This window comes from Chamaea fasciata, unplaced genomic scaffold (assembly GCF_029207755.1).
Source record: "Chamaea fasciata isolate MVZ Bird 193981 ecotype frontalis unplaced genomic scaffold, bChaFas1.0.hap1 SCAF_1, whole genome shotgun sequence".
In the NCBI taxonomy this organism is placed as follows: domain Eukaryota; kingdom Metazoa; phylum Chordata; class Aves; order Passeriformes; family Sylviidae; genus Chamaea; species Chamaea fasciata.
In genome coordinates this window covers 107,504,259-107,527,242 of record NW_027094086.1, presented here as the reverse complement: position 1 = coordinate 107,527,242, position 22,984 = coordinate 107,504,259, and the positions used below count along the sequence as shown (strand labels likewise).

Genomic DNA, 22,984 nt, shown 5'->3' with positions numbered 1-22,984 from the left:
GAAGGTTTTTGCCTTTTGTTTTTGCCTTGAATTTTCTAACATTATTGCCAATCAGGTCTTGACTGACTTCCATAGATCTCTGTTCAATGCATTCCAAAAACTGTGGCAAATGTAAATTTTCCAAGGTAAGGAAACAGAAAAAGATCTCTGAAAGACTTCTGATTTTATTTGACAACAGATCTGAGGGAAAGCTTGAAATACTTGCATTTGTCCTAAAGTAAAACTGTCTGCTAATTGGAGATAATGAGCTAAAAGGTTTATCTGACTCTTCTTCTCAGGTGATACATGGACTGAGACACTGGCCTATGTGCTTTTCTGGGGAAGTGCCAGCTTTGGAACTTTTGCTATCATCCTTTACAATGGCAAGGATTTTGTAGATGCACCCAAGCTGGTCCAGAAGGAGAAGATGGACTGAATTTGTGTGTGTGGAAAGCGGCTTGGTACCGAGGATTCTTCAAGCCACACTTGGAGTCTCTACTGACCTGCTTTCCACACCCAAAAAATGCTCTTATGAACATTCTTCCTTGGCAAGGGGAGGGGGGGTCAGGGGTAAGGAAACGGTATCCTGTGGTGGTGGTAGCTTTCAGCTGAGACCTGACTTGACAGTCTTAGTTGCAATGGTCTTTGGAATATTGCATTAGTGGACAGGGCTCCATTCTTACTGGGGTAATGCAAAGACAAAAGCCCGTTTTTTTGGTGTCTGGAATGTTTTGGAGCTTAAGTGGACTGCTTAAGCTCATGCTCCACCTGGGTTCTTTCAGCTGGTATTTTGCTCTTGACAGGAGAGAGCTCTGATACTGTTCGTGTCTCAAAATACCCAAATGTTGAAGCGTTAATAATGGAACACCTGATAGTGGTCTCTGAACAAATATGGCTTCATACCAGTAAAAAGTCTAGGTCCAGACTTACAGCTGGATTACATTTGTTATGATAAAGTCTGTGTTAAGGAGTCCTTCGTGCATATTTGTGTGTGGATTCTTTTCACTAAATATGAAAGATTTTTGAATCCTAATGCTATTCTAAAACAAGATTTTTGTCCTGTCTTGTTTCTCTAGAACTGGTGCAATATTCTGCTAATCATTGTTTGAGTGAAAGGGCAGTGTAATTGGATGTTCCTGAAGTTGCAAATGTCTTGCACTGTTTCAATACTACAGTCTCCATATGAAAATCCAGTAGTTAGCAAGTTAAAATGTAGAATTTTCTTTCTGAAGATGTAAACAAAATCAAAGAATGTAAAAGTCCTTTGCAGTGTTTATTCTATCTTCCTTATGCTAAAGTTCCAAAGTACTTCATTACTTTCAGAATGGGTCACAACATAAAAGGTGAACTTGATGTTGTTTTGCTAGTCAGCTGCTTCTATCCTTGGTTATGTTGAAATAATTTATGAAAGAAGGAATAACAGCCTGAGGAGAAAGCAGTAAGTCTAAACTCTGTATTTCTACTTGAGAGCAGCAGCTTGCTTTTCATGCATGATACTGTAACACACTCTTTTAAGGAAAAAAAAAAAGGAGAAAAAAAAAAGCTGCAGACTAATTTGTGCTGGTTAATGTGTGTCTTTAAATTTAGTGCTTCCAAGCTGTATAAAAATAAGGACCAATTTTAAACTATTTTGTCACTTATTTTATATGGTTTGTTCAAAACCAGACATGGAACTTGCTTAAGGCGCTGTGCATTGTTTAATATTTCCTGTAAGTACAGCTGTATATTCAGATTGCAAGTATAAAATTTAAATGGGGGGAAGGGACAAACATGTAGAATACTACTAGGACTAGCACAGATGTCACTGTTGAAGCTAGAACACAAAACACTGATACTCCAGTGTTCCCTTGTGTTATGACTGAAAATATGTACAGATTCTTCTTTTTTTTTTTTTTCTTTTTCCTTTTGCAACTGTTCATTTTAACCTTGAATGTCTCTGGAGGCCTCTCTGGGTTTTGTGTAAACATAACCTGTTCATGAGCACTAGTACTTGCAAAGTACCAGTTTGCTTCTAGATGCTGTAATGGAAAAATACCAGTTGGTGGCTAACTGGAAAATCCTCCTAACTTAAAATTTTCAAAGGTGAACTCCCTCATGGGCACAAAGTACAAGAACATCATAGACTCAATATTTGAAAGCAGTGGTTCTGGTGGCTCACTGGCAGGTGGAGCTTTTGAAACTTGACTCAATTGTCTTGCAGTCTAGAACTAAGTTTTTGCATCTTTGGAGAAGAACTTGTTGCAGCAAAGACCAAACTCAAATTGCTGATATAAAAGGTTTGTAAGACATAGAATAATGTAGGTTTTAGAGGTTGGAAGGCACCTGTGTTTCAGTGCTTTGCAAAGAGTCTGTATTTCTAAAATCACAAATGGTGTACTACTCCTAAATGACAATAAAATGTTCAACTTTTCTAGATGTACTGTCTGCAGTGCATTTTGTGCTTTGGAGCAGACTGTTCCCAAATTGTTCCTTAGGCGCTGTTTCACGCCTGAAGGATGGTTTGGTTTTGTGTGTGTTCATTGCAGGTGGGGATTATCACTCTAACAGTGATGGTCTCAGGCAGTGCCGGTGCTAGTCTGCACTGTGTGATGTTCTGCTCCTCTCAGCCATGGCTGGAGCTGCTGTGGCTGCAGCGCTCCAGTGCTGCATGCCCAGTTGTCACCTCTGCTCAGGCCCAATGGTTCTTTGCCTCTTTCCTCACAAGGGCACTTCAGTGTATTATTGACCATACCAACAGGTGAAAATTCAAGGTGTGTTCTTCCTTTCCCTTTTACCTTCACTAGGTGAAGAGACTGACATGCACAGAGAAAATTGTTGCTATTACAGTTCTGGATCCTAAGCTGTAACTTTTTTTCACAATAAATTAGCGCTTTACAGGTTTAAAGCCTCGGATTTTTCTTTTGTAAAGCACAAAGCAGTTTTAAAAGGAAGTAGTAAATTTTTTTTTCTAAAATTTATTTTAAATTGAGGAAGGCAAGCTGGTAGTTGTAAAACCTTACAAAAAGCCAGGCTTTCACAGACCCAGCCCCCTCACTTCTATCCACATCTCCTTCCCACCATGCCCATCCTTCTTTTTCCCCCATCCCTCTTTTCCATCCCCGCTCCTCACCTTTCCCAAATCCCCTTTTCCTCGCCCTCTCCCCCCACGGGCGGGACCAGGCGCTGCCCGGCGCTCGCGGGGGGCGGTCCGCCGGGCGGCTAGGGGGCGCTGTCGCCTCCCAGCCCGCGCGGCCCGGCGCGGCCTGTCCGAGAGGCGCCTCCGCTGCACCGCGCTCGGGGCTCCGCTCGCCCGGGGCTCCCCGCCCGCCGCCGCTCCGCGCCCGGCGCCGCTCGCCCGCCGCCATGAAGCTCGTCAGGTGAGCGGGGAGGTGCGGATGGGGCTGGATGGAGGCGGATTGCCCGCGCCCGGCCGCGGCGGCAGCGCCGGGCGAGCCCGCGCGGTCAGGGCCGCCCCGCGCTCTCCCCGAACCGCGGGCGGGAGCGGCTCGGGATGGGCCCGGCGGGAACGGCCCGGGATGGGCTGGGCTGGGCTGGGCCGGGCGGGGGCCCCGCCGTGCCGGGCCGCGTTCCCGCCCCGGGACCTGCGCGGGTCGCTCGGAAAAGCCCCCCTCCCCCTTTTTGGAGGGAAACCCCCCCGGCCTGGGTTAGCGTTGCCTTGCCGGCGTTGTAACGATTTTTAAAATGGTTCCTCCTTGGTACAATAATGGCTCTTCCGCCTGGAAGTAGATGCTGGAGCCGGCAGTGTGTGGCTGAAGCGTCCCAGCTCCCGGTGGCCGTGGAGTGTGTCGCTGAACATCCCCAGCAGAATCTGTGAGCGCCGTCTTTGGGAGCTCAGGATGCGGAACTGCTTGGTGCTGTCTGACCAACATGTAGGCTTCATGTGGAAGCGTAGGGGTTTGGGTTTTTCTAAAAGCGTTTTTAATTCCCAGGTTTCTAATGAAGCTGAGCCATGAGACTGTGACCATTGAGCTGAAGAATGGGACGCAGGTGCACGGAACGATCACAGGTACGGCAGGATGGGAAGATGCAGCAAAACATTCCCCGTTGCCTTTCGGCAGACAATTGGCAGCCGCGGCTTGAATGAGTTTTTTGTCCTGTGCTCCCTCTTGCGGGGAGCGGCACAGGAAAATGCAGGAGATGGGCTTTGTAATTCATATCTTTGTGTGCAAGCGCGAGGTGTGTTTGTGTTGCAAAAGTGTCTGGGTATTGTCGGGGGTTGCTGCCAAGAGTGGGGAGCTGTAACCCACCAGCTCTCCATGGGCAACCACGAAAGTACTTGGGAATTTCAGTGGGTCACCGTTTGTCTTTGATGTGTAGTAGCGGGTGGGTCTATCCGTGGTCAGAGATTTCTGTGTTTTAAGAGTTCTGCTGGGAGCGGTAAATTCGCTGTAGCGCTGGGATTCTCTGAGCCCGACTGCAGCTCTGCCTGCAGACAAGGTCGGGGTGGGGGGAAGGAAGCAAAGTCTTCCAAACCTTGCTTGGTAGTCTCTTAACATTTTAGTAGCATGGTCACAGAGTTGGGGTTGGGTTGGAAGGGACATTAAAGATCATCCAGTTCTAACCCTCCAGCGTGCACAGGGGCCCCTTCCATTAGACCCGGTTGTTCAAAGCCCCATCCAGCCTGACCTGGAACACTGCCAGGGATGGGGGCATCCACAGCTTCTCTGGGCAACCTGTTCCAGCTGATGTGGTCTTCAGTTGGTTAAATTTTGCATGTAGGTGGTTCTAATCTAAAATATAATTATTTTGGTTGAGCTTGTTTTTTGCTAAGACGAGTCTCGATGGAAATGCACATTTGCATATATGTTTGATTCCATGAGAGGTGGGTTTGAATACGCAGACCTGGGTGTGGGATACAGGGCAAAGAGGAATCCTGGCCCGGAGAATCTGCTCCCCTGCTGCCACAGGTCTGTCCTGTCGGTTCCTGGGAGTTCCTGATTACCAGGTGCTTCTTTGTATCACCGAGCTGAAAGTTGCCGGAATTTTGTGGGGTTTCGTAATGTGGTTCTCAAGTTTAAAACACTTGCAAGCGATTTTGTTTGCCTTCATAACCTCAGTGAAGGACGTTTCTCTGAGCGTGTTCTGTGAGCTGCAGTTAGACGCAGCAGACACGATGTAGGTGGGGCACATTGTGTTTACGGGGCAAACCGTCACGGCTGAGCTGAGGAAGCTGCTGCATCTCCTTTCCTAAACTCAGCCCCAGGCAGCTTTCAGAAGTTCTTCTACCCAGGCACTCTTGGGGAAAGAAAAAAAAAAAAGGTACAACTCTTGTTAAGTTTGAATTTTATTCCAGAGGATTGCTGAGGTGCTTTTTTGGCCTGTACCAATCTGTGGGGATTTGGCAGAGTTCAGAATTGGCATTGTTTTGCAGTCAGGTCCATCAGCTTTGATTAGAGCTTAGTGAGCCACCTCGGTGCCCAATTGCAGCACGCTCTGCTGAACCCAGCCAGGTGGGAAGCAAACACACTGCTGGGCTCCTGACCCCCCTGCTCCTTCAGGCTTAATTGTTGAGCAAAGCCTCTCTCATTTTCTGCTAAGAATCTGTAAAAACATTGCACAATCCTCCTCTTCCTCCTGGTGCCAGGGCAGGAGCAGGGATGAAGGGGCAGGTTTTGTGTAATGCCCCTCACACCAACCAAGGGACTGGGTCAGATGGAGGTGTGTAAAATCCGGAGGGAGGGGAAGAGGACAGAAAAATAAAATCACTGTCATTCTGATCTCCATAGATCAGAGATCAAATCCCACCTAAAGCTCTGGATATGCAAAATAAAAACTTCAGAGTTTTTGGTTTTTTTAATTGCTTCTCACAGGTATTACACAGTACATGCATCCAACTGAGATACTGTTTCTAGTTTGGGGTTATGCATAATACAGCGAAGTGTGCACAGTACTGATTCCATACAGTTCTTAAGTACTGGCTGTTCCAGAGATTGTAGTCACAGTGGTTGTTCCTTGCAGTGGGGTATTTTATGTACTTTCATAGAAAATTCACTCTGGTGTTGAACGTGTTTTATCAGAAGGTAAATGTTGCTTTTGTGGTTGATTTTCCTAAGGCTTACAGAAAAAGGAAATGAAAGAAGTTTTTTTTCCTCCTCCAAGGTTTGTTTTGCTTCTTTTTAAAGGTCTAAAGATTAGTATTATCCTTCTGTAATAAGCAGTGGTTTATTTGTTGTTCAGAGGAGTTGTTTTAACCATTTACAAAGCAGCTATTGCCAAGACCTGGATAAAGATCTCTAACCATGAGGAGCGAAAGGCACCTCATGGTCACTGGCATAATTCAAGAGAAAAAAGAGATGTAGTTTAATTCTGTAACAGGCTGAAGTAATTCCTGAGTGGTAGGAGCAGGTGTTGATGAACAGGATAAATTTCATTTCATGTGCACACTTAAAAACAGGTAACAAGAGACCTCATCCCTGAAATCAGGCTTGTGTTGTTGCAGGAGTGGACGTCAGTATGAACACGCATCTCAAAGCGGTGAAAATGACCCTGAAGAACAGAGAGCCTGTTCAGCTGGAGACGCTGAGTATTCGAGGGAACAACATCCGCTACTTCATTCTGCCGGACAGTTTGCCTCTGGATACTTTGCTAGTGGATGTTGAACCAAAAGTCAAATCCAAGAAAAGAGAAGCAGGTGAGTTTGTGCTTTCCTAGTAAGTGTTTATTCTGCCTTTGTGTGCATTTTAGGACTGTGAGTCTGAAGGTGTCTGATTGGAGTGTCTGAACATCTGCATTCGGCATCAAATTCCTTCATCACTGGGGGTTTGACACGGCACTGGCTCAGTCTGCCTTGCCCACCGTGGTATCTGCAGAACTTCATTCACATGAACTTGTGTTATGGCTTTTCATGCATCTATTTTTAAAAATGTAAATGTTTATCAGCTTGAGTAAGTCTTAACCTATCTGAGTCTTACAGTTGGCACCCAAAGAGATTTACACTTCCAGTCATCCAGATGTCTGTGTTTCCCCAGTTTGTGTGGGGGGGGCTTCACACAGACAATAAGTACAGGACAGTATCTCAAGTGGTGCTCAATGGTTCACTGAAATTTGGTGAGGGATAAAAATGGTATCTCTGAGTTTGAGGGACTTGAGAACCTGAGGGAATCGAGGCTGTATTCCAGTGAGTGCATCCAGCTTTGGCTCCCAGTAGTGTTCCAGTCTTTGCTCTTCTGCTCTTCCTGGAACTTCTTAAAAAAGTACTGCTGAATAAAAATCCTTTTTCTTAAAAGCCTAACAGTACAGACAGTAACTAAAGTTTAATCCACACTATTAAAGATGAGTCTCCAGTAAACTCCAGGAAATCAGCAGCAGTATATATTTTGCCCACCAGTTAATCTGTGTGTTTTTAAAACAGTGAGCTATAAGTGAAAGCTAATTGTGCTCTAAAATCATGTTGTACCATTTCTCCTGTAATTACTGTTGAAGTATGTGGGTGTGCAGGGTGTTCCGCATCGGTGAGGAACCTCGGGTGTGCAGCACCAGCTGCGAGCACTGCGGCTGCTGCCTTGATACATAGGGATAAATAAGATAAAGCTCCCAAAGGTGCTTTTGCTCCTCTCAAGTTCATTAAAAACAGTCTGACCACGCAGAGAAATGAATGTGGTTGGATTGCTTTTTCCTGAACCTTGTGATGTATGAACAAGAACATCCCTACTTGGTGTCAGCTTTGGGAAAAGCAGCCCTCATGGCTGCAGTTACCTCAGTGTGACGCTCCCTGTGTTCACAGTGTGCAGAAGCACTCTCAGACCAAAGCTGTTCTGTGCTTTGCCTAAATCCATAAATGCCCTTGGGCTTCAGAAGTGTCAAACCCTTGGTCTGTCCTTGGCAAGTGGTCGGGAAAGGGCAGGATGCTGAGATGTGTGTGCCACGTGTGCCTTGGGTCCAAGTGTGCAGGCACTTGGTGAGCACAGCTGCTGATGCTGTTATCCTCCAGCTGGGGTTGACGCTTCCATGGATTTTACAGGGTCAAGTGTATTACCAGCAGTATTATGGCACCTTGCTTATGCCAGATTTGTCCTGTGTCTCTGCTCCATCTGTCTTTTCTGCATCTCTAACCTGTACCCCAGAATAATTGTCACAGCCTGCTGCTCCTTGAATGTGGGTGCCAGTGGCTCTCTCATAGAGAGCCACCAGCTTGCGCAGGATTTTCAGTATCTGTTTGAGCCCTGCACTCTCAAACATGTTTGAAGGTGAACCAATAATCTGAAGTTTACAGAGGGTCCTTGCTACCTGCTGGGTCACATTTCTTTGGGAGAGAGAGATGCAAAGGCAAGTTATCACCTTCTGGATGATACAACATTCAGCAGTTGCTTGTAGCCTGCGCTGTCCTATGATTCTGTCTTCCTTTTACAATTAAATAGCAGTAATTAAAACTGGGAGCACACAGTCAAGACCTTTGCCTTGGAATCACATCTGCAATTGGCAGAGGCATCACTGAAACCAGTAGGAGCTGTTGGATGCTAGGATCCTTTCAAAATGCTGATCTTCCACATAGTGCCTGAGACAGGATGGGTTTGGGAATCTCATAGCATGTCAAAAATTGCATTTCTCTCTAAAAAATCTAGACTGTATATATAGAAAAAAAGAGGAATCCTGGTTTCCTGTCAGATTACCCAGTCATTTGGGAGCAGCCAGCTGTTTTATGCCCTTGTTTTCTACAGTGAAGCCAAGGACAGACAGTAGTCTGTGGAAGTTGTATACTGGAAGAACTAAGAGAAAAGATGAAAATATTCCCTGAAACCTACTGACATAATACCTAACTTAATGTCTTATCACAAGGAAGCAGTGTGGTGATTATGCTCAATAGAATGTTGTAATCAAAATGAAAGCATTCCTGGGTCTCACTTGATTTTACCCTTTTTCTTTTACCTGCTAAGTTGCTGGCAGAGGCCGTGGCAGAGGCCGTGGCAGAGGCCGAGGTCGTGGGAGAGGAAGAGGAGGCCCGAGACGATAACTTCTCATCATGCAACTCTTACCAAGTTCTGAGTAATTTCAGCTATTTTTTGTACAGGTCTTGTTTGTTGTATGCATTTCTAATAAACTGAAATGTGAAAAGGTGTCTTTCCTTTGTTAGCAAAGCCTGGGGAGGGGGGCAGAGGTGTCCTGTTTCTGGGGCTGTTGCAGACTACAGGGATCTTGGTTGTCACTGTCACCCACCCCTGGAGACTGTACAATTCCTCTTGCTTTCTGCCTCAGAATGAGAGACTTGTATTGTGCTTTAACAATGTTTGAAATTAATCCCTCTTTTCTAAGGCACTTGCCGTCTTCTAATGGTTCCATAGTTAAAACACTGTATTAAGAACCCCTGTCCCATGAGTGTGTCTCTAATATTGTTCTTCAGAGCGGCCTTTTCTAAAGTTCATAGATATAATTTTAATGTTTTCTATTACATGAAGCTTGCAATTTAAACATGTTTTTTTCTTTATAAAACATTTACACAGGGAAATTAACCAGGTCCATGGAACTGCTGGATTGTTACATCTGATGATTAAAGAATACCTGGATATGAACTTTGTCAAAGCTAATTATATGGCATACTTTTGTTTGGGTGGGGCTCGTAAAGCAGCTTTATCACAGATACTTTCTAGTGTACTTAAAGTACATCCCTAGAAAATACAAAGTACAGCACAATGCACAATTGCATACTGGAATTGGAAGCTTACTTACGGAGGTGGGAGAACTTGTGCAGCTCACACATATGTGTGTATATATATAGATACATGCATTTATAAATATATATATATTCACTGCTTTGCTGGACACAAGTACAAAAGAAGCCGTGTTGGCCACGTTTATCTCCCAATGCCATCCTACTGAGTACTCCCATGTAGGAAAGCAATTTTCACATTCTCATTGCCAGACTTCAGCAGTGTCACCTGTTGGTGAAATACAGACAATGAGCACGCGTAAGTGTCTTGAATGGTTTGGGGGTATTTGCTGGTACGTTGGTGCAGGAACATGCTTAGTTGTTCATGTTTCCACACAGGCAGTGCTACATCAGTGGAAAAGAATCACCTAATGTTGTGTAAGGAGCTGATGTGCTGGTTAATTTGTGCTAGCTGGCATTTTGTGAGCTGCTCTTCTCACCTCTTTTACAGGGGCCACTTTAAAGCTTCATCTTGTTACAGAAGAGCTTTTTTTCCCCCAAACCATTGTGGAACCTCCCAAGAGCACTTTTTGGTCATCATAGCACCCACCATTCTCAACTCTATGAATAGCTGCTACAAATAATGGTTGCTGCTGTCTTCCAGAAGTGCCCAGTCACTGGTGACGGTCTTCCCAAATCCAGCTGTCAACTTTCATGCAACAGTTGAGACTCGTTCCCTCTTCAGTCTCTTCCTTATAAAAGTCACTAGTGCTCCCAGGGGTATGCACATGGTGGATGCCGCCACCAGCAGCCCGATCACCGCCAGGGCATAGCCTGGGTAATCCTTGGTCACCAGCTGCCCCTGCAAGGGAGAAAAGCACTGTTGGATCTGTAGGATCTGTCCCAGAGTCAGGCCAGGAGCAAAGCTGTGTGTACGGATCTAAGCAGGACCTCTGAGAAGCATTTTCAGTCTGTGGCAGCCCACAGCTGCCCTCGGTGTTCTCTGTCCAACTGTACACACTGAACCCTGACAAGAACAGAGCTGCTGACAACAGGATTGGGGGAAACTTCTGCAGGCTTTGGTAAAGAGCAGGTTTTGGCTTGATTTGTGTTTCTTAATGAGGTGGCTGGGCCCTGACCTCTGTCAGGTCTCTCTGTTCCTCTCCTGGACCCTGTGGGTGCATGCTGACACCCAGTCAACAGGCCAGGCCTGCCATGAGGACCAAATTGACCATGACATGAAAACAATTATGTGCTTTGTTCCTGTATGATGGAAATATTTCCACAAAAGGTTAAGAAACCCGTAACTACTTATCCAGTAGTAATTGCTCTGTGATAAATGCACATTCTTAAGAAAGTGTTCTGGCCATGAAAAGAATGTAAATGGAAATTGATGAAAATTGTTTTTTCCAACAGCAGCTCAGTTCTGTCAAAACACAACTAATTTTGTTCAAAGTAAATACACTTTGAAAGTAGGGGGGGGTTAAGTATTTTTAAATATGATATTTGGCTCTTCAACAGGAATGAAATTTAATTCTGTGAAGGGTTGATTAAGAATCATAGAGGGAAATTAGTTGATTTTACGGAATCATTGCGTCCTTACTAAGTCAAGTTTTCCCTGTTTTTCCTTTCTACAAAATTAAGGGATGGCCCTGACTCCAGGTCCTCGCTTTGAGAAGGCCATTTTGTGTATTTAGGAAGGAAGCTTGTATCCTTGCAGGAACTATGGAAAGTTTAAAACAGAAAAAAAGCCCAAATCCCAAGCTCTTTTACCTGTGTGGCATCCCATGCTTGGTATTGCAATGTTCCTGTGAGGATATAGTCGGTGAGGTAAAAAATAAATAGGCTTATAATTAGCAGTGGACTAACAAAAGCCCACATAATTTTCCAGTACCAGTTTGGCTTGTGTCCAATCATGGTGTAAAGATCTTTCTCAAATCTGTTCAAAAGAAAACCAAACATTTTTGTGAAGAAAACCATATGTGCATTTTTGAGACTGGCTACAGATCAGTACCTTGTTCTGAGTTACTTCAAAAACCACCTACAGAATCGAGTATGTCAGATGAGAAAGGGGAGTACAATTGACCACAGATGAGCAGAGAATTATTGTCTGAAAAGCTGGCTCACCAGAATCACGGTGAGGGGGAAATCAAAAAAGACAGTGAGGCTTGCAAGAGAATCCCAAGTTGCAGAGAGTAGCTAGAAATAGGTACAGCAAGAAAGTTCTGCCTGAAGTGTAAGGTCGGCCTGTTACTGGTGTCAGCTGACAGAGAGAAGCAATGATGCTGAAGTGTTGTGGAGAAAATAGCTGGGTTTGTGGAGCTGAGTGTTCTCTGTGCAGTTACCCAACCGTCTTTGAGGAAGTACTGACACTGGGAATGGCACCTAAAATCTCACAGGAGACCTGACTCAGGCTTTGATCTCATCAGGGAGGAAATACCCATGTATGTGCCTGGCCACCCTGGCAGACTAAAAAAGCAAATGCTGAAGCCTGTCCTTTCAGCTATTTTCAATCACTTTTCCTGGTCAAAACTTCTCCTGATTACAGAGCTTCCTTTTACCCACAAGGATTGACATAGGAGACAAACAATGTGTGAGGTGACCACCTTTGAAACCAGACTTACTGGCACTCTTGTGCTCGTGCTGAATTCCTGTCATGGGAGGAGCAGAGTTTTGGCAGAAGTTGCTCCTAAGACCAAAGACAAGAGCAGGGAGCTGTGGTACAGCTCCTTAGAACTCCCCTGCCAGCAGAGACAGTGCCAGCCCAGCCGGGCCCCTCACAGCCCTGAGCCAAGGCCCTGGAAGGGGTCTGCAGGACAGGGGAGACCCCCATCCCCCTGCCAATCCTATGGCACAGGTGAAACATTTATCCCAAGGCAGTATTTTTATTCTTGGCCTGTGGCCTCTCCCCCAGCTGTCCCACTAGGAAGGAAGCAGATCTCTAGCTTTTACCTCCTTATCCCGTAGATGTAGCACACAGCAATGGTTTCCACCAGCACGATGAGCAGCAGTGAGAGGGTGGCTGCATAGTCATTGAAGATGTCAAACCAGTAATTTCCAGCCTCCAGGGTGAAGATCAGGCCAATTACACAATTAATGAAACACACAACACCTGTGTGGATAAAACAGGAATCGTGCCATTACATCTGGAAGTTTGTGTAGGGAAAATGTCACACTTCTTGTGACTAAAAAGCTGGCGGGATTTCTGCTGAGCAGCTTTCTCTGAGGGGAAGAATTTTCTTTTCCCCTGTGGAAAAGACCTGCCCCTTTGCGTGGGTGACTGTCATTAAACTGCTGCTCCTTAGACCTGCAGTCACAGCACGTCACCCCAGACATGGTCAAGACAACCAAGTCTTAGCCACGGCCTTGTCACATGTTCATGCAGCATCTTCTGTGGCCGCTGGGCATCCAGCTAAAACAGGTTTAAAGGTAGGACAACTGATTTCCGTGCCCAGAGAGGAGCACGGATTTGTTTTGACCAGCGACTGAGGTGGTTCATAGTTGGCATACTGGCAATGTGACTGAACTTGCTGCAACTATGTTGCCATTTGTACCCTCCCTTTGAGGTTCACCGGTCCAGAGACACCAGTCTGAAGGAGCTGGGGTGTGTCGGGAAGCCTGGAAATACACAGCCACGACTGCCCTGGTGCTTTGGGAGCTCCCAAGGGAAAGGGCTGCACAGGATGGGCAGGATTTCACAAGGGCAGGCAAACCCTTCCAGCAGCACGTTTGTTATTCCCTGCTCCACCCGAGGTCAGAGAGTGGAGTGGCACTCCACTCAACAATGGGACACCACAGCTTCTGCAGACACACACAGACACACAGGTGCTCGCTGTGTGGCCCATGCTGCAGCCTGGCAGGTCTCACCTGAGATCACCTCCTTGGGAAAGCGGGAGGAAATGACCCTGCTGTCGGTCAGCGGCGTGAGGATGGCAGCCGTGTTCCCCAGCATGCTGCCAATGCCCAACATCAGGAGCATGAAGAAGTAGAGCACAGAGTATAGCTGGGGCACCTCCATGTTTTTGATTGCTTCTGAATAGACTATAAATGCCAGTCCTGTCCCCTGGACAGCCTGATGGAGGCAAGGGGAGAAAACTGAGTTATAGGCAGCTCCTCAGCTTGATAAAGGACATAAGACAAAAGACAGTGACTCTGTGTCATGACAAAGTACATCTGAGGTTTGGCTTTTGCACAGCAAAGGCAGGTGAGGTCTTCACCAGTTTATCCCAATTGCACAGACACTGGATGCTAATGACCCAAGCAAGTCCCTGCCCCATCCCGAGGTGTAGAAATGATCCCCATCCCTGGCCAGGCAGCTCCTGGGCTCACATGGGGTTCCTGGGCCCAGTGGGAGCAGAGGAGACACCACAAAGTGGCAACTCACCGTGTCTAGCTCAGCTTCCAAGCTGCAGTTTTTAATCTGTGGTGCTAACTGGGCATATTCCTGCGGGTACGTGGCCATGAGGTAATCTTTCATCTCATTGAGGTTGTCTCCTGTTAAAGAGCCTTCCTCCAGGTCAAAAGCATTCAGCAGCAGCAGGATCACTCTGGGAAGGATTACAGGAATTTAATGGCTTTCAGGCCCCGGACACCTCATCCCTTTTCTCCCTGTGGGGATGCTTTGCTGGCCCTGGGGCTTCAGTCTCCCTGGGTGAGAGCAGCACTTCCAGCACAGTGTTGGGACACTGGTACCCTTGTGCTCATTTGTGCCTTGGAGGGAGCAGCTCCTGCGCCCACACTGCTGCTCTCAGGCAGGTATTTTGGGTGCTGGCCAGTGCTGGCTGGTGTCTCTTCCCCTTTGCCCTGCGCTCTCACATCCACACCCCACCAACTTTAAAGTCTTTTGGCAACAAGCAAGGACTAGCAGCTTGGTTTCCTCTCTGATCAGCAGATAGATTGAAAGCTCTAAAAATATGAGTAAATGTGTAACTGTCACGGGCCCTGTGCCAGGGACTGCATGCAAGCTTGCAGCTACAGGACACAATCCTGCAGGCTGCTGGGCACTTGGAGAGCATCACAGCCAAGGAGGCTGAGCTCCTGGAATTTAAGGGCTTTAGCCTTAAATAGGGGGATCTGAGCATCACTGCATTTATTAATCAGCTCCCCCATGCTCTCTGGAGCATGGGGCAGGACAAGAACGCAGGGGAAATGCCTCTGTGACTCGCCCAGGCAAACTCATCCTCTTGACCAGGCCTGTGCCTGGGAGCAGCACCCAGGTGTCAAAAGGCAAAGTGCTCTGACCTTTCATCTCAGGCTTCATCGCTTTGAATAGCCCCTTTAGCTTTATTAGAGCAGTATCAGCTCTGGTCTTGGGGCACTGCTGGCAGTGCTGTGAGCTGTTATTTATTTACCTCCCCCCTCACCTGCCCCAGAACAGCTTGCAGTGGAAAACCAGTGAAACAGTGGGCTCTTACTTGTTGATACAGCTCTCATAGTTAAAGGTCGCCTTGAAGCCGTAGATGGAGAAAGTGACAATGCTGGCAAATATGGAGGTGGTGCTGTTGATGAGGGACACGATGATGGCGTGTCTCTGGCAGTTGTTGCTGGGCTCGTTGTAGCTGGCAAAGGCGATGAGGCTGCCGAAGCCAAGGCCCAGTGAGAAGAAGATCTGCGTGGCAGCGCTGATCCAGGTCTTGGGGTTCAACAGCTGCTCCAGCTGCAAAAGCCAGACGAGAGAGCAAGACCGTGAAGTTCCCCCAAGTGTCCAGCACTGCCTGTTCCAGCCTGCAGGGATGGGGATAGGGGCAAGGATGGGGCCCTTTGTGCACTCATTACACGTCAGGGGTGTTTTTGGGCAGAGTTAGTGCTCTGACTGAAAGTAATAGGTTATGCCAATGGGAAGGTCTTTTTCTGCAGGAAAAAGCAAGCAGCTTTTGGGCACCATGGCAACTTCCAGCCATTGCCAGCTGGGGTTTGCAACTGCCAAACCTATGCTAGTGCTGCAAAATTCAGTATAAAAAAAGGGAGGATCAAGACCTTCTAAAAACTTACGTGCTTAGTAACTGATAATGTTTCTTGAAAAATTCAATACAGTTTTTCTGTACCTTTGGTGTGAACATGTAGATGAGCCCATTCACAGCTCCATGAAGTGTTAATCCTCTGATGAGGTATATGATGAGAACACAGTATGGCAAAGAGGCTGTCACATAGACGACCTGGGAAAAGAGGGTAAAGACCTTGTTCTAAAGAATACGTAAGACAAGGCTAATCTGTTATGTCAGTCTCACTTTACATAAATAATTTCCATTATTGTGTTTGTTATCCTGTATTAATTTTGGAAGAAATATTATCAGACAAATCTAACTTTAGACTTACATTTTAGGGAAACAAGTTTTTAATAATACTGAAGACCTGCACTACTGTTCCAAGCGTCTTCTCTTTGACTGGAAATCAAACAAAAATCTAAAATATTTGCAGTATTCACAAACTCAGTTCTGCATCATTTGGTGGCGTAACACCAGTTCATAACTATCTATCAAAAACTCATTAGGCAAAGGTCACTCATCGTTTGCTCTACAAGGAAGGCAAGCAGAGCTCATAAAAGGTCAAAATCAAACTTGAATTGAATCAAATTGAATCAAAATTTAATTGAATCAGTTGCAGCAAGTTTAAGAGATTATTCCTAGTTTACCGTCTCTTGGCTTTCTGTATTTGGCTAAGACGATTTGGGGATTACAGCCCTCAGCTTGCTGCTTAGTCCAGGCTCAGCCAGGACATTGGGGTTTTTCTCCCCACTTTCTCATAACTTCTGCTGTGAATAAAAAGCAAGCAAAAAATGTCCAGTAGATGTCTTGTTTTTCCTGCAAAGACCAAGGAATAGACGTCTCCTGACACGGCTCTGCTGGAGCAGGCAGCTTTCCTCATGGCCAGCAGCCTGACAATTGCTTTTGCAGAGAGCTGGATGTGTTCAAAGGACTTCTCTGGATTATTTTTTCAGTATCATTCAGTGTTTTGATTGATCCTGCTTCAGCTGTAACTTGGCCGGGCAGCAGAGACAGCAGAGCTCGGTGCTCCGGGAGAGATGCCATGACCCCAAGGCACAGCAGCCATTCCTCACTGCCTGTCAGCGCTCATTTCCCCTGCCCACGTCCCGGCCGGGCCCGGCGGGGCTGTGCCCGCTCTCACCTTGCCGGTGGAGGCAGTTCCGCGGAGGATGCAGAGGTAAACCACGAGCCAGGCCAGCGTCAGGCACAGTGCCTGCTCCCACTGCACGCTCCCGCTGGCCTCCAGCGACGGGGAGATGTTCAGGGTCTGGCGGTACCAGAAGTACTGCGTGGACGATGTCTTCTCACACTCCTCCTCGTAGCCCGTGCGGTTGCTGTTGAGGGGGCAGGTGGCCCATGGCAGGGGGTCCTGGCAGGGAGGGGCACAGAGTGAGTGCGGGCTGTCGGCACGGCAGGGAGAGCTGAGGTGCCAGTGGGGAACAGGGAGGATGATGGCAAGGGCAGTTTTCTGCCCTGGCTTGCTTTTCTCTGCATGATGTTGCCCAGGGCTGGGGATGACTCTCTCCCTTGGGGATGATCTCTTTTGACAATCTCCCTTGGGAATGACCTTCTCCCCAAGGACTGATTCCCCTGGGGATGACCCTTTCCAAACCCCCTACCCAAGCATTGATCAGCTCTGTCCCTCTTCCTTGGGGATGACCAGACCGATTCTCTCCCCAAGGACTGAGCCTCGTTAACTCACTTCCCGAGAGATGACACTCTCCAGTCCTCTACCTTGGGGCCAAACCTCTCCCCTGCCATCAGACAGGCCCACCCCAGGATGTAGGACACCCCGGCACCAAGGCACATGTGACCGAAGAGTCAGAGGCCTGGCCTTCACCTGAATTCCATGGTGAGGAGAAGACAACGGCCAATGCCTCTGGAAAGATCATGGAGGAGGACATCACTGCCTCGTTTTTCCCTCCAGCAAAGCCCTGGGTTTCTGAAGCTTTTGACACCCCTTCACCTCCCCATTCCCAGCTGACAATGGTGCTGTGCAACATCCAGCACCAATGCAAAGCCACTAGTGACCCTCTGCAGTCACAGTGAGGCCAAACTGGGCTGTTGGGAGCCCACACACCTGGAAGGAGTGGAACAGGTACCAGAAGGCCCAGGCATTAATCACATTGTAGTACATGGAGAGGAAGAAGGAGACGACAACACTGGCAACTCCTGTGGATATGGAGGGAGACACTTGGTCAGCAGAAAACCCCAAAATGCCCAGGGCTCCATAACATCTTTGGGGTGTGGGAACAGCATCGCCATGGCTGACACAGGAGAAGCTTTTAGCATAGAGCGTGTCACTGTCACTGTAGTCACTCCTCCCACCAGGATTATCCTGAACTGAATTTGATACTCCAGGCCCTGAGGAGTGAATATTCAATGTATCCTTAAAAATAAGAAAATTAAATGTGTGCTTATGCAAATTAATGATAGCTTAGGTTTTCAGGGTAATTTAATAACATAAAAATGTAGCTAAGAGTGGACATTGGTAAACGGTAGGCTGATAGTAGGAAATTAAGGCACCATTTTCCCACTCATGTTGAGCTTATTGAAAAGGTGCTTTTGGGGTCAAAGCCCAGCGTAGGCAGCCCCAAGGCACTGGCCTTCACACCACGATTTTGGCAGTCTGCCTCTGAGTCCAGATCCAACGCTGCAAGCTGGGGTCTGGCCCCAGTGCCCAACAAGGGACAGGATAAATGCATGCAATGAGGTGTTTTGCTCACCCTGGTGAGACCCAGTAAAACCAGAGCTCCCACCTGTGTCTTCTCTGAAAGACAAAGCTCTTCAATCTAAAATCACCCACACTCCCTGCATGCTGGAAAATAAGATGGAAACCGAGAACGTACCAACACCGCAGAGGTAGGGGCTTATTATTTTCCAGGCACCAATGCTGCCCTGCCGCATACGCTGCCCCACAGCCAGCTCCAAGTATAGCAGTGGCATCCCCTCAGCAATCAGCATGATAAGGTATGGGATCAAAAAGCCACCTGTGAGAACAAACCCAACAGTCAGCCTTCAGCAGATCAGCAGCCAGATAAACACCACGTTGCCCTATTTGTGTTCAAGTCATGCTGCCAGTGTCCCAGAGGCTGGCTGGGTCTGGGTCCTGGTCCTGTCTAGGTACCTTGAGTACTGAGGGCACGGCCCAATCTTGAAGAACATCTCACAGAGGTTTCAGGCAACGTCCCAGAGGCTGGTGGGCGCTGACTGCCTGGACACAGGGAATTTTCCGCAGAGACTTGGCAGGGCTGGGATTTCTGCTGTTAAACTGTGTTGGTCAGCACTGTGGTGTGGCAGCGCTGCCCGCATGTGTCCAGGCGGTTTGAGCAATGCTGGGGGCTGGGGCTGTTAAAGGGTAACCAACCACCCGCCAAACCTTGTAAAGGATAATGAGACAAAGAGGACGAGGGAAAGATTTACTTCAGTGTGGGGTGTTCTGCCACACAGCCAAAGTGCTCAAAGAAAAGGTAACAGCAACGTCTGTGTCAAACAGAGAGGTTCGAGTTACATATTAAGTCTGGCCTTGCCTAAAAATAAAAAACAACCAACGAAAAAACCAAATTAAAAAGCTCCCAGATCCCCATGCTGAGCCCACAAGCACCAGCAAATGAATGAAGGCTTTTCCCCCAGGGTCCCACCTGTGGGAGCAGACCCTGGGACAAAGGCATAGAGATTCCTCCTGCATGGGGCTGCTCATTCCTGCTTCCCTCCACATGGAGAGCCACAGAGATACTCCTGTGGAAGAAGAACAGCAGGAATGGCTGACAGCGAGGAAAGGAAAAGGACCATCCCACCTGGCAACCAGGATGTGCTTTGGCTTAAATTTCTGATGGAAAAAAAAAATAAAATCCTTGTATTCGGCCTGGGGCTCACTTCAGAAAGAGCTGCTGACTGAGTCAAAAGCTGGATTTTTGTGAAGGCTTCCCTGCTTCCCTTTTTACAGCAAGCCAAAATATTTACGTAAATATCACTTATTTAGGATTTAATCTGTGGCATTAACATTCCTTGCAATGGACTCTGTGCAGTGCTCTGGAGGAATGAACTCCATGCAGCGACTGAGGCAAAGACCTGGAAATAAACACAGAGCAATAATCCGGTTTATTCTGGGAATTAATTTCCCACCTCCCAGCTCTCTTGTTATTAACAACCCCTTTGTTAGTCTGTTAGATAACTTCCTATGCCACAAGGGAGCTGTCGGAGGTTTAAGAGCTCCCGCAGCCGCTCTGTGCCGGTGGGGTGCGAGCTGCCCCAGCAGCCACTGAGGGAGTTTTGCCATGTACCACAGGGGAATCAGCATTAGGCCCTTGCAAAGGTTTTCCGCCCTCCCAGCAGCGCTGCCACATGTTTGGCATTGACTGTGCCACCTGGCAAGGAAGAGAAATGCCTTCAGGCTTGTTCTTCACCCCAGTGTCCCCCCGCAGCTGGGGGTGCCAGGGCTAAGCCCCCGCCCCTTGCTCTGCATCCTGTTTGCACACAGATCTTGCTCCTAATGCTACTCTTCCCAAAGAGTAGAACCAAAATGTCTCATACAAGTGACTCTGGGCAGCTGATAAAACAGCTCCTTATCAGCTGTGAATCAGCATAGCTCTGCTCAACTCCCTGCTCATTGACACCGGGCGTTGCTCCCTCCGGTGCCAGTTGTCTGCAAAAACCAGCCCCGAGGCCAGATTCCTGTAGCTGGCAAAACGTGCGGAGTGTGCCCTGGCTCTGCTCAGGGCACTGGGCTTGGCCAGTGGCACCCTCGCCCCTGCTCATACTCCTGGTTCCTCGCCCCGGGCTGAGCGCTGCTGAGCACCAGCTCCGCTGCAGATCCAGCCCAGCCTCTTTTGAGCCTGGCCCAACCTGCTTAGGGACAGAGGAGCTGCACCTACGAGGTTTGAATCCCTCCGACTCTGCTCAGGTCATGCGCTTCGCAGGAAAGCAAGGAGAAGGAGGAGAAGGAGGCAAACTGCTGATGAACAGAATGACAGGTTACAAAGTTTACAAATATTCAGGGGAATACTCAGTATCACCTGCGATAAGGGCTCTATTGCCCTGATGGGCAGGACAGGGTCTGGCTCTGTGCTTTACTACAAGGAAGATGCCAAACAAGCTGCCGTCCCCCCTAATCCCAGTGCCTGGCATATCCAGCTTTTAAGTTCCTGAAACGATGTTCTGTATGCGTGGGTTTTGTGAAACCCTGGAAAGCCACAGAATCCTCTTTAAGAGGGCAGTGAATAAAACAATTAAGAAAGGCAAAACCTCCTGTCAGGAGTTTTAATTTCACAGTAGTAAGAGCTGCCTTTCCCCACATAAATATAAGTGGTGAACAGAAAAATAATGGAAAATAAAATGAAAAATAATGGAAAAACATTCTCATAAAACATGCCTTTCAGAAAATACTTGGCTATATCACAGAATAGTTTGAGTTGGAAAGCACCTTTTAAAGGTCATCTAGTCCCAGGCCCCTGCAATGAGCAGGGAAGCTTATTTAAGCTTCCATTCAGGTTAATCAAATGTTCCAGTTTTGGTTACATTTCAGAGAATTTTCACCACCTACTACAGTACAGATGGCTGGTTAAAAGAACAACACAAAGCACTCAAAATGTCCAAGTTTTGCTGTCTGTCAGGACGTCTGCCATGACGGGCTGCTAGCGAACTGATCACGTGCAGTTTGACTGTGTGCAGAAACATATTTTAAGCTTTGCGCTAGAGATCAGTGTCAGATATAAAGTCTTTACTTCAGTCTTTGCAGTAGGGCAATACACACAAAATTACAGCACATCTATCATTTCTGCTATCTGAACTGTCTAAGAAAGCTTCAACCACTTCAGCATCTATCTTCTACTGACACTTCACCCACCATATTATCTGGATTCTTCTGACCTGATCCCACAGGATAGCTCTGATGCAGTCTCAGGGCTGAGACAGCTTTTCAAACAGCAGCATGAACCAACTCCTACCACCACAAGTGCATTCAGAAGTAAGTTACAAGCCAACAAAACAAGCATAAAAGCAAAAAGCCATTAAACATCTCAGTGTTTCTTCCTGAAAGGAAGAAAAGGCAGAAAGAGACCAGCAGCAGATGAGGCAGATGCTTATCATGTCCCTTAACGCAAGATTGAGACATGTCCCAAACTATGACAGCAGATGAAGTATGAGAAGCAGTAAAAAACTTGGTTGTCTTATAGACAGCCTGTTTCTAAAGCATCTTGAAAACAGTGGTAGCTGTATACTAGATGAGATTATTAATACTGGTCTTAAATTAATCTAATTTACAGACTTTTGATTTCTAAGGAAGAACGGCTGTGGCTCCTATATGCCACAAACATCACCTTCCTTCCTTCAGTTTGGACCCAGGAGGAGGATAACTTTTAAAAGAGGGTTTTGGGAGTCTTTTTGGTTAGCTTATTTATTTTTGGAGGACAAATCAATTTATTCCTTATTTTCAAAGGTTCCTGAGAGGCTTTAGCTGTGGAACTCCTGTTGATTATGGCATTTCAGCCAACTTCAAGGCAGATTTTCAGCCAAGTTATCATCTCCTAAAGTAAGGCATTGTATAAAAGACAAGACATAAATGACAGGTACTTGAAATAATACAGCTGATCCTTAAGTCAAATCAGTGCAATCTTCTCCCCTTCTCAATATTTTCCAAGTCCCCACAGGCGAACATACAAGGACATGAACCAGTTTCTGACACCTTCAGAGTGGTTCAATGGGGCAAAAATATAATAAATGAATACTATGTGGATCTATATCTCTCACTCCACCTTAGTTTTTTCAGAAAACATGGGCCTTCCCACTGTTTCATTGCACTTACAGGAAACAAATGCCACTATATTGGGGCAGCTGTCAGGTAAAAGCCTAATGCTAAAGAATACATAAAACAAAGCCACAATAAAACAGATTGTACACCAACAGAAAGCCAGACCTCCTACTCTGCCCTGGACCTTGCTGTGTGGACAGAGCATTAACATGGACAACATACTTTTGGACTTAGCTTGCCTCACTCCTCCTCGAGGGAAGCAAGAAAATGTAAACCACACTTACCTCCTCCGTACATCTGACATAAGTATGGAAACCTCCACACATTTCCCAGCCCCACAGCATAGGAAATGCAGGCGAAAACAAACTGTAGGGGATTGTCCCATAAGGGTCGGGATTTCTCCATTGCCTCCTTACAGGCAGAGGTTTCAGCAGAGCCTCCTGCCTTCACTCCCTCAGGTACTCTGCCAACCGTGCCTCACACTCCACGCCAGTCTGGCTTGGAGGGGAGGGAAAGGCGGAGGAGCTATGCTTGCCAATTCCTATCAAGCTTTTTAATTACTAATCTTATTAACAGGCACATACTGAAATAGGAATGCTGGTAAATAGATTATAGACACACACAGAACTATAAAATTGGTACTTGGGGTGAATAGCTGCTTGGGTTTTGACTGGCATTTCTGGGAAGGAT

At 46.9% G+C, this 22,984-nt stretch overlaps 3 protein-coding genes across 5 annotated transcripts in view; 2 read left to right on the top strand and 1 right to left on the bottom strand.

Annotated features, from left to right (window-relative positions):
• Nucleotides 1–2,394, top strand: part of SACM1L (SAC1 like phosphatidylinositide phosphatase) — a 30,339-nt gene extending 27,945 nt beyond the window's left edge. Inside the window, exon 21 of one of the 3 annotated variants that reach the window (XR_010722475.1) lies at nucleotides 279–308. Coding sequence is in view for 1 of the 3 variants with exons in the window: in XM_066192704.1 (XP_066048801.1) it covers nucleotides 279–415 (137 nt within the window). In the remaining 2 variants the exon portion in view is untranslated. Of the gene's footprint in view, nucleotides 1–278 lie in introns of all 3 variants that reach the window. The other 2 variants (XR_010722476.1, XM_066192704.1) reach the window with 2 other exon arrangements.
• Nucleotides 2,395–3,203: 809 nt separating this feature from the next.
• SNRPD1 (small nuclear ribonucleoprotein D1 polypeptide) lies at nucleotides 3,204–9,485 on the top strand. The gene is made up of 4 exons (XM_066192676.1): nucleotides 3,204–3,335; nucleotides 3,909–3,985; nucleotides 6,419–6,610; nucleotides 8,853–9,485. The coding sequence occupies exons 1-4, from the start codon at nucleotides 3,322–3,324 to the stop codon at nucleotides 8,927–8,929; spliced, it is 360 nt and encodes a 119-aa protein (XP_066048773.1). The 5' UTR covers nucleotides 3,204–3,321; the 3' UTR covers nucleotides 8,930–9,485.
• Nucleotides 9,486–9,512: 27 nt separating this feature from the next.
• On the bottom strand, nucleotides 9,513–22,771 carry SLC6A20 (solute carrier family 6 member 20). Its single transcript, XM_066192690.1, has 11 exons — nucleotides 22,579–22,771; nucleotides 18,396–18,536; nucleotides 17,627–17,718; nucleotides 16,688–16,915; nucleotides 15,607–15,717; nucleotides 14,977–15,218; nucleotides 13,947–14,109; nucleotides 13,430–13,634; nucleotides 12,515–12,674; nucleotides 11,336–11,501; nucleotides 9,513–10,424 (listed from the first exon to the last, which is right to left on the bottom strand). The coding sequence occupies exons 1-11, from the start codon at nucleotides 22,697–22,699 to the stop codon at nucleotides 10,275–10,277; spliced, it is 1,779 nt and encodes a 592-aa protein (XP_066048787.1). The 5' UTR covers nucleotides 22,700–22,771; the 3' UTR covers nucleotides 9,513–10,274.
• Nucleotides 22,772–22,984: the final 213 nt, after the last annotated feature.